Here is an 11,487-nt window from a genome sequence, read left to right as displayed (position 1 = left end):
TTTACATTTGCTAATGACTAATGATGCTGAATATCTTTTCATATGCTTATTTCCCATTCACATATCATCTTTGGAAAGTTATACAAATATTTTGCTTATTTTTTATTGGATTGTTTGCTTTCTTAAATTTGCTCTATACACTCTTAATAGCAAGTACTTTACTGATATATGCTTTGCAAATATTTTCCCTAAGTTTATGGTTTGTTTTCCTATTTTCTTAATGATGTCTTGTGAATAGCAAAAATTTTTAATTTCAGTGAAACTCAATATATTCATTTGTTCTTTTATTGATTGTATTTTTGGTGTTTAAAAATCTATGCCAAAATTCAAATTCACAAAGATTTTCTCATGTTTTCTTTCAGAACTTTTGTATTTTGGGGTTTTATGCTAAATCTGTGGTCCTATTACGAATCGATATTCATGTGTAATCTGAGGTTTGTATCAAAGTTCATTTTTTTGAAGATATACATATCCAGTTATTACTGGATCATTTGAAAGGATTATTCTACACTGAATTACCTTAACACTTAAAAAAAAAAAGCTCTCTCTCTCTATATATATGTGTGTCTATTTCTGAATTTCCTATTCTGTCCCATTGATTTGCTGTTGACATTTTGCAGTTGACATTTATGTTGCTTTTTAACATATTGAAATCAAGTAATGTTGGTCCTCCAGCTTTTTTCTTTGACGAAGTTGTTTGGTCTATTCTAGCTCCTTTGCATTTCAACTCTTTACCCAGGTTTTTTTTACTGTTAATATCCTACATAAAATGGCATTTTAGTGAAGACAATACTATTAACTGAACTATAGACTAAAATAGACATTTCATCAGTTTTTTCATTAATATCTTCTTGCTGAACCAAGATCCAGTCCAGGATACCATGTTGCCTTTAGTCATTATTTTAGATTTCTCCAATATGTGACAGTTTCTCTGTCTTTCCTTGTTTTTCACAACTTTCGTACATTTGAAGAGTACTGGTGAACTATTCTGTAGAATTTTTCTCAATTTAGGCTTATCTGGTGTCTTTGCACAAAAGGCTGGGTTCACAGATTTTGAGGATGTGTATTATCATTTTTATACGTTTTTAGATTTGACTTGCTTAAATTTTGTTTGGAATATTTGCATCTATATGAAGAATATTGGGCAACAGTTTTTAAAAATCTAATAATACTTTTGTTGGAATTTGATGTCAGGCTAATAGTTGATTCATAGAATGATTTAGAGATAAATTGTTCCATTTTAATTTTGGGGAAGAGCATTTGCAAAATCGATAGTCTATCGTTCTTAAAAGTTTCATGGGGAGTTCCCGTCGTGGCGCAATGGTAAACGAATCCGACTAGGAACCATGAGGTGGCGGGTTCGGTCCATGCCCTTGCTCAGTGGGTTAACGATCCGGCGTTGCCGTGAGCTGTGGTGTAGGTTGCAGACGCGGCTCGGATTCCGCGTTGCTGTGGCTCTGGCGTAGGCCGGTGGCTACAGCTCCGATTCAACCCCTAGCCTGGGAACCTCCATATGCCGCGGGAGAGGCCCAAGAAATAGCAAAAAGACCAAAAAAAAAAGAAAGTTTCATGGAATGCATCAATGAACTCATCAAGGCTTTTTTGTGTGTGTGGGTGGGAAGGTTTTAAACTCAAATTCAATTTATTTAATTGATATAGGGATCTTCGGGTTTCTATTTACTCTTAAGTGAGCTTTGGCAATTTCATTTTTCAAGAAATATATCTCTTTCATCTGAGGTGTCTATCATACCGGCATAACATTATTCACAGAATTACCTGATTCTGTATTTAAACAGAATATAGAATTACCTGATTCTGTATTTATAGAGTCCATAGTGATGCCAGTTCTCTCATTTCTGATTTTGTAATTTATGCCTTCTTTTTTCTTTCTCTGATATATCTGGTTAAATATTTTCAATTTCATTGCTCTCAAAGAACCATATTTTTGTATCTTTGTTTTTCTTGTTTCTCTATTATTTTCTTTATTCTACTTAATTTTGATTTAATATACTCTTCTCCAGTTGTTTAGGAGCAAGTTAGTATAATTATTTGAAAATGTCTTTTCTTATATAGCTATTTAATGCTACATATTTCAAATGTTGATATATAAGAAATTTCTTGATCCACATATATTGACTTAGTAAAGAGCTCATTGAACGTTCTGAATTTTAATATATTATTGATTCTATTTGATTTTCTATATTCTATTGAGCTTTCAATCATATGCTGTGCATAGAGAGATTATTTAATTTCTGCCTTTTCTATAGTTATGTATTTTTTTCCTCTGTTTCTTTCTTTACTGCATTGACAAGATTTTAAATAACATTAAATTGTAGTAGTAGTAGTAGTAGTGGATATGCTTGTCTATTACCAGCCTACAAGGGGGACAATCTTACCAATGCCAAATGAATGATTTGATTTTGCTTTCAGTTTGATATTTTTCATTAAATAACTGTCTTTCTTTCTTAGTAGTTTACTTCATTTTATGGGGACTGGCGATTGGAATTATAAAATGACTTTTCTAAGCAACTGTAACAACTTATTTGTGAATTATGAATATAATGAATTATAATGGTTCCTAATAATACATCATCATTACATTGTTTGAATAAGATCAAGTTGGTAACAGTTGATTGTTATTTTAATGTAATGTTAAATTAAATGTTTTGTTTTATTAGAAAGCTTGCATGTGGTATAAGTGATCTCACTTTATTATATTCATTTTAGTTTTGAACTTTTTTGTCATGTTTTAATATCAGAATTACATACAACTGTTTCACAGAACAAATTTAGAATATTTCTATATTCATCATATTCTGGAAAAGTTCATATAACATTATAAATATGTCTTCATTGAATGTTAGGTCTCAGCTGTAAAAAGAATTTGGGCACAGAGATTATTTGTGAATTAATTCTTTCATAAGTGGTATACATTTCTTTCCATAGTTATAGCTTCATTCAAATCTTCACCACTTCTTACATTATCTTTAATATTTTTATATGTTAGCAAAATGTACTTTTTAAAGTGGGAATGTTATTGCTAACTGAAAGTGGAAAAATTCAGAAATGTTAATTTTCTCTTTCTCTCATTTTTATTTATTTGTTTATTTATTTGTTTGTTTGTTTTTAGTCTTAAACTTTCTTAGTTCCATTTGTTTTGAATTCCTTTATTTCTCTCCCTGTGATAGCAGGATTTCCACATTGCACTCTTCTTCCCCTTCCCCCACCTTTTTTTTCAAGATTTTCATTGCATCTGGGTTCCAAAACTTGGTTCATCCTTTAACGTTTCACTTTTCAGTGAAATTTTGGTGTAAGATGTGTCTTTTCAAATTAGCATCAAGTTATGAATTTTTAAACTTGTTATTGAATTTAAGAAATATAGAAAAATACAGATAGCATAAGTGTTAAAGCTCAGCTACCACAGAGTGAATTCATCCATACAATCAGCATCCAGGTCAAGGAAAAGAACTTTATCACCACCCCAGAAGCTTTGTGTTTCCTCCTAATCTCCACCTCCTCAGGTGTATTATTATCTTGACTATTGACACCATCGTAATTATGAACTCATTTTGTACTTTCACACAAAAAGGTATGAATTATTATGTGTGTATATGATAGTTTTCATTCAACATGTTGTATGTGATATTCATTCATGTAGTTACATGATGTGAGATTTTCTATTTTCACTGTTTTTGTATTTTATTCAGAATAGTGAAGATATCACAATTTATATATTCTGCTATTGATTGACAGTTAATTCTAGTTTGAAGTTTTTAGGAATAATACTCCAATTAATGTCCTAGTATATGCATTTTGGTGCCACTATTCATGCATTGCATGCCTCTTGTAAGGTACCTAAGAATGGGATATATAGTATATAAAAATATGTGTGTGTATGTATAAGATATACTAGTTAATCTAGACAATCACCAATTATTTGCTTCATCAGCTTTCATATTATTTTGATCACATTCTGATAATGTGTAGTAGTATCTCTCTGTGGTTTAAGTATATGGCTCACTGGTTTCTAAAGAGGCTGAGCGTTTTTTTTTTTTTTTCACATATATTTTAGCATTTGGATAAACTCCTTTGTGAAGTGCTTATTCATGTATTTTGCCTAGCATTCTAATTGCATGGCTTGCTTTTTCCTAGCGTCTTAAGTTGTAATGAATATGAGTCTTTTTTTCAGATATATGTATTGGAAATTTACCTTTAACTCTTTCTAAATATAGTAAGTTTTGATGATTGAGGGTTCTTGATTTTAATTTATCAATTTGTAATGGTTATAGCTTTTTATAGACTGTTTAAGAAATCTTTCTATACATCAGGATCTTAGAGTTACTCTATATTGTCACCTGGAAGTTTGTTAGACTGTCACAGGTATGCAAAAGGGTGAGCTGTTTCCTCCTCTCTTTAACGCATTGGTTATCAAAATACAGCACACAAAACCCAGCAATCACAAGTATCATCAGTCTTTGTTATTCATGCAGACAGAAGCAAAATAAAGATCTTTGGGTGAGTAGTAACAATTTCTCACCAGCAAGTATTAGCTTTTGGATATCTGACAGAGGAGGGGGAAGACAGTGATTGAGATATGAGGGAAAGATATAGAGAGGTTAATTCAAAAACACATTAGTTTAGATTAGATATGCCTATAGTATAAACTGAAATAGTGGAATTTAATATAAAAGAGGTGAATTAAGCTATAAAAGAGATAAAATCCACAGGTCCTGGTGTCTAAATATTTTTGGAAGGTGAAGCTGTCCAGGGTGATTTTAAAGAGTTTGATTTAGATAACTAGGTTTTAAGAACTGAGATAGAAGATATAGAAAAAGATAATTTCTTTATAAGGAGAAATAACTTTATTTTTATGTTTTGTGTTTTAATTGTCTTTGAGATTTCTGGATAGAGAGGCCTGATGACTAGTTGGTAATATAATTTCAAAGCTCAAGAGAAAAATAAAACTAGAGACCAAAAATTAGGAGGTCATTGGTGTGTAGATAGTATTGTTGATACTTGGAGTATTTCACAAAGAATGTCTTAATACTTGAAAACAAATTAATTAAGGATGCATTAAAATATACTTTAAAATAAATGTAAACAAGATTAGAGCAAATAAGTAAAAAGATACCTTGATATAAGGGAAAATATTCCAGTAATAGTAGGATAGTAAATAAATGGATAAGTTGGCATATATGAGAAATGAACTTCTCCATCAGAAACTGGATTAGCAAGTCAAGTCATAGAAGTATAGAAAAGAATCATGAAACCAAACTCTGACAGTTCTTATTCTTCAAGGGCCTTGAGGCCAGTATTCTCATTGGCTAATCCCAGATTCTGTTAAAATCACTCTTGTTGTTTTTGTTGTTGTTGTTGTTGTATTATGTGTCTTAGCCTTAAAATCTGAAAAACAAACCCTTGACCATGAGAAATGCACTGATATAGTGCCATGTTATACTATGCGTTGCCTTTGTAAGAAGCAGCATATCCATCTTTCCTGAGAGGTAAAAGCATAACTTTTTTTTTTTTTTTTTTTTGTCTTTTTGCCTTTTCTAGGGCTGCTCCCGCAGCATATGGAGGTTCCCAGGCTAGGGGTCTAATTGGAGCTGTAGCCACTGGCCTACACCAGAGCCACAGCAACACAGGATCTGAGCCGCGTCTGCGATCTACACCACAGCTCATGGCAACAGCAGATCCTTAACCCACTGAACAAAGCCAGGGATCGAACACGTAACCTCATGGTTCCTAGTCATATTTGTTAACCACTGAGCCATGACGGAAACTCCAAAGCATAACCTTTTGACAAACTGCAAGCTTCTATTTTTTAATGAGTTTTCTATAGTTAATTTTGAAATCCCAAACATAACTAATGTGATTCCTTAGGAATAAAATGCAAATGGGACAGAACTGATGATATAACTCTGAGAACTACACTAAATTGAGAACAAAAGAAAAGCATTCAGTGAAGTCCTAGAGAGAAGAGAATGATGAGAGATTCAGAGTAGAGAAAAATAATGGACAAGAATGAAGACAGTTATTTTAAAAGGATCAACAGTTTCAAAGGCAGCAATAGTGACAAATAAGACTGTAAATATTCAACTGGACATTCAACTAGAATTATGGACCTATGCAAGTAAGCTAAAAAATGATAATAATGGGTAATTGAATCTAAATTCAAAACTAACATCTTAGAAGAACTTCCATCTCACTTTCTCTAAGATTGTCCTTATTTCATGCAATAAAATAAGACTTTTTTTTTAAACCAAAGCAATCACTGAAAGATTCCTGAACATAGTCATTACCTTTTATTGAACATTTCTTATATCTTGGGCACTGTTAAATATTTTAGATATATTACTTAGTCTTTAGCCCAATAAATTAAACCTTATATTTACGTATCTTACAGATGGGCAACTGGGGGTTTAGAAAGTTTAATTCAAAAGCTACACACAGAGTATGTTTTAGTCACTATATATTTTTTGAGAACATTAATATCAATATCAGGATTTCTTCTTAATCCTCTTCATTATTTTGTTAACAGGCATTATTTCTCCAAGGGGAAAAATAAGTCTAGGAAACTAAAGAGAAGACAGAGAAGAATCTCAATTGGTGACACTTTTTTCAGCTTCATTTATACCTCAATTTTGAGACACTCAGTTAATTTAGGAATTAACAGAACGGTTACAAGACAGATGGTAGAAACTACCAAAGATTTTTTATTTAAGAGTATTTCTCATCCATGGAATCTAGCTAAAAGACTCTATCAGTTACTGAAACATCCCCTCAAGCTAACTGCTTTCAGAAAGACCTGTATGACTAGCACAAGATGGTGCCACTAGCATATTATGATCAACACTTTGTGCCACTAGAACAATCTTACCAACTGGCCACAACCAGCTCATTAACACATCAATACACAGATGAAAAACTAAATCATCCCAATAGCCAATCTGTGATCAGAGTACAATCTCATAGTAATAACCTTGCAGTGCCTCTGCTAAACGCTAACCAGAAGGTGCAGAAATCCTCACTATTGCCCTCTGCAAAGTCTCAGGACACAATTTCTGGGGACTTCTATAACAGGGTTCTGAAATCACCATTATCTCACTGCAAACGTCAGGCCACGCCTTCACTACACCTCCGTCAGAGAACTTCAGCGTGGACTAATAAGAGAACCCTAAGCTCGCCTTTGTCCCACTCCAAACCTCATATAACATCTTCACTTGAGCTCACCAAGGCATCATTACTGAAGCCCAAGCAAACAGACTTGAGCTCACAATTACCCTTTCCCAAACCTCAGAATACATCTTCCCTAGACCTTTGCTGGACATCACCTTCACAGAGGTCTACTCAAAGAGTGTTAAGTTCATCATTATACTCCCTAAATCATCAAGAAACACCTTCCCCAGACTACATATGGACATCATCATCTTTGGGACCTAATCAAAGAGCCTTTAACTCGGCATTATCTCAGTCCAAGCCTCAGAAAACAACGTCATTGGATAGCCTTTGGACATCATTATTACCTCACAATCAAAGATCTTTAAGCTCACCATCACTCAACTCTACACTTCAAATAAATGACTTGCTTCAGACAGAGCCTTCTTTGGAGCCCAGTCAAACAGATCTGAGCTCACCATTCCCTGACTCCATAGCTCAGAGAACACCTATATTGAGCTCTAATTCCAGTGTTCTGAGATTACCATTGTCCAATTCAAAACCAAGGAAATCACCTTTACCACATTCCGTCCATCAGTCAAAGAGTTTGCCATTGTTCCAGCCTAAAATGCTTGATCGTGACTTCAGGACTCTGAGCTCAACTGTGTGTCACACCAAATTTCAGAACACCACTTCATTAAGTGACAAACCCAAAGCTGCAGATCTTTCTTCACTCCACCCTAAATCAAATACCTCAGGTCAATCATTATTAAGCTCCAAACATGGCGTCAGGAACATAGCTGCTTTAACACTGAGCTCCAGACTACAGAGTAAAAGCAGTTTGTCTCTTTATGAAAAGACAGAATCAAATAAAGAAATTCCATGGACTTTTGACTGTATTTATCCCTGCATTGTTAAAGGTGGAACTGTCCCTGATGATGTTGTAAATAAAATTGTCAATTCTCTCTCCAAGACTAGAATTCAGAGAGATCTCTGTAGGCAGATTCTCTTTCGAAGGATGAGGGGAAGGCCAAATCCTCGTCCTGGTCCTCGCCTTTCATCAAGTTATATGGTTTGTTTAGCTTGTGCTTCCTGCATAAAATCTCAGTGTAACCATCTTACAGGAAGGAAAGATCCTCGTGCTGCTACACTATTTGTCATACCAACACCCGAGCCTACTTCTGAGGGAGAAATAGAGGTGAAACTAATTTTTATCCTTTCCCTACCAGAGACTTCTCTTTCAACTTCTCTCCCACTCCCTGTGAAAGAAAATCAGCCAGATGAAGTTCCAGATGAAAACCTTGACAGACTGGAGAAGATATCACAAATTTTCCCTACATCTGAACCTGATATCACCCAGGGGGTTAATACACAGAAAACATGTCTGGCAGTAGCCCCTGAAAACCAAGTTGTTAGCCAACAGCCCCAGGCTATTGACTGGCTGCTTTATGTAAAGAAAAGTAGTTATCCTCAGTCAGAATCCCTACTCCCATCCTCTTCTTCCTCTATATCTTCCTCCTCATCCTCCTCTTCGTCTTCGTCTTCCTCTTCCACTGTCCCTCCTGCTGCCCCTTTACTGCCTCCTTCAAAAGAGTCTCCCGGAGCATCTTCCCTCTCAGGCTGTGCTTTCCCTAAGGTACTCAGTTACCACCGGTTGCCTCCAGGGGTCTCCTGGCTTGAGTTTATATGTAGCAAAAATCACCAGCCACTTCCTGGAAAACCACATCAAAGCCAATCACCACCTCCCAAAACAAGGTCTATGAGGAATAGCACCACAGTAAAAAGGAGAAAGGGACCAAAGATAATGTTGAAAATTTTCCAGACAAAGTTTCAGAATGAGAGAAATCTTGATTAAGTTAACTTTTGTGTTTCTTTGAGAGCAATTGACCGATTAGTTTTTTGACATTAGAGTTTGATTTCCTAGCATGCTTATTAAACTTTAGTATTAACTAAGTGTGACTCTGTTTTAGCTGATGAAGCAACTAGTAAAGGGAAAGTATTACTCCTAAGGTTATTTTCTAGTTAAATAATAGACCAGGATCACCCAGAAGCCAAAATTGAATCCAAAGTTTTTAACCAAATTCCTGGCTTATAGTAGCCACTATAAAATAATTGTTAAATGAATTGATAATAATTGGCCCCATTTGTCTTGCTGTGAACAGTATCTAACTCATTGCTGTTCTCCTTTCCCATAAGACATAAGAATGATGGTATCCTTGAACCAATTTATGCTAATCTGTTTCCCTGCCTCTAAAGAAAATTCAGATCATGTTCAACAGGTAAGGCTATATAGAGAAAGGCATCTTTTCAGTTATGTGTTCCTAGGGAAAATTCTTCTATGCTAAGATACTACATTCTGAAATGCAGTGATTTTACTTAATCTTCGTTAGCAAATCTCAAGAAATAACTAACTGGTACAGATAACCCTACTTCATGCTGACTGTTCATCACTTCTACCTATACAACCTAAATGGGTTAATAAAAATGTTTTAAAAATGTTTTTGGTCCATTGGATCTACTAATAGTGGGAAAAGAAGGGAATTGTCTTACCTAATCACCTTCAGGGATTATCACTATCCCCAAGGGCTGGAATTAGTTTCTCTTGCATTTTTTAATGACTCATAGTTCTGCCTTTCAATTCCACATCTTTTCTAGTCACCAGGTTTCATATAGGCTATTTCCAAATGAAACATATTGCACAAACTTCTCAAACTCAACATGGTCAAACCAGAATTTATCATCTTTTATTTTACAATTTTCATTTTTATATTACAACCCTCTGCTCTCCGTGTTCCCTATTTCAGAAGGTGTACCACCATCTGTCATGGAGTCATGTTTGACTTTTTTCTAATTGTTTACCCCTCTCCAAGTCCATGAGTTCCATGGCGTTTTTATCTCTAAAATCCAACTTTTTTCTGCAACCCCATTGCCATTGTCTTGTTGTGGTCATAGCATTTGTCAGGTAGATTGCTGCAGTAGCTTCTAAACATGAATTTTAACTTTTAAATGCAGTTTTGGGAAAAAATTTAATCGCAACATTTTGCTATTTACCACCATTTTATCATTGTCCATTGTTTACTGAGGAAAGTCTAAATTCCTTTTATGATTGAATCATGATAATCTTTCAAAATTCATTTCTTATTCTTCTCTATTCTCAGTCACATTAATTTCTTTAAAGTGAAAAGAATGTGCCAAGGCCTCTGTTGCATCCTTCACTTCTAATATAACAATTTTGCTGTCCAGAAAGATCTTTCTGTCTACATTTTTGCTCTACAGGGCTCTGTTTTATCTTAACATCTTCTGAGAAGGCTTTTGCTGATCCACTTACAAAGAAAGGATTTAATTGGCCTTCTTTTTTATCATGAAACTGTTTTTATTCTTTGTGCTGCTCTTAACCATATTATAAAGCAATTATATCTTGTCTGTCTTCACTCACTAGACTGAACATTTCTTGTTCACCTTGTTATTTCTGTTTTTTACCTTTTCCTTGAAATAGAGTACATTCCTGAAATATGTGTTGATATTGAAACAATGCTATTGAAGCTCTTCATCTTTTTTTAATTCTATGTGTAATGGTGCTTCATCTGTTTGCTTCTTTCCCATTTTAGTATTGAACTGTTTTTTGTACATTTTGTCTTAGTAAGAACATATGTGAAAACATTACTGAAGACAGTACTGATCTGTGCCTTATTTCTCATGTTAAAAGTGTTCCTTTCTAGTATTTCAGTATTAAATATGATGTTTGTTTACACATAGCTGATCAATGATGATTAGGAAGAACTTAAGTATGTGATAATGTGTTTAAAGCTTCCTTTAACATCTTTAGAAAGCCATTTTCTTATGCTTTATTCATCTGAAGCATTTCTTTTGAAGACACACATCACTTGTATAATTACTTATTTAATATGTTCTCTACTGGACTAAACTTCATGAGTGGAGATCCTGTATCTACTTTGCTTACCACTAACTTCTCAAAATCTGGTGATACCTGGAATATACCAACTATTCAATAAATGTTTATGGAATTAAATTAAACTGAGTTCAATTTATTTTTATATCTTCATTTACATGTTTAATTTTCCATGTTCATTTCCATGTTTAAGTTTAGAAATAAGCTTATTTTCTAAACTTTATGCCTCATTGTAGTTTTTTAATTTTTCTTTATTTATTGGACTATGGTTAAATTGTTTTTAACTTCTCCATTGTAGTGGCAGTTATTTATTTTGTTCTTAACTAAAACAGTGTCTACTTCCAATATTTTTTCAAAAGAATTTTTAAACTTTTATTTTCTATTTTTTTAAATTTGAAAATAAAATTTCACAAAACTTA

The 11,487-nt window shown here is 33.8% G+C and overlaps 1 protein-coding gene across 1 annotated transcript; it reads left to right on the top strand.

Annotated features, from left to right (window-relative positions):
• Positions 5,763-11,230, top strand: LOC100738961 (probable GPI-anchored adhesin-like protein PGA55). Its single transcript, XM_021070738.1, has one exon. The coding sequence runs from the start codon at positions 6,827-6,829 to the stop codon at positions 9,011-9,013; it is 2,187 nt and encodes a 728-aa protein (XP_020926397.1). The 5' UTR covers positions 5,763-6,826; the 3' UTR covers positions 9,014-11,230.

This window comes from Sus scrofa, chromosome 13 (assembly GCF_000003025.6).
Source record: "Sus scrofa isolate TJ Tabasco breed Duroc chromosome 13, Sscrofa11.1, whole genome shotgun sequence".
Lineage (NCBI taxonomy): Eukaryota > Metazoa > Chordata > Mammalia > Artiodactyla > Suidae > Sus > Sus scrofa.
This window is presented reverse-complemented; position numbering and strand designations above follow the sequence as displayed.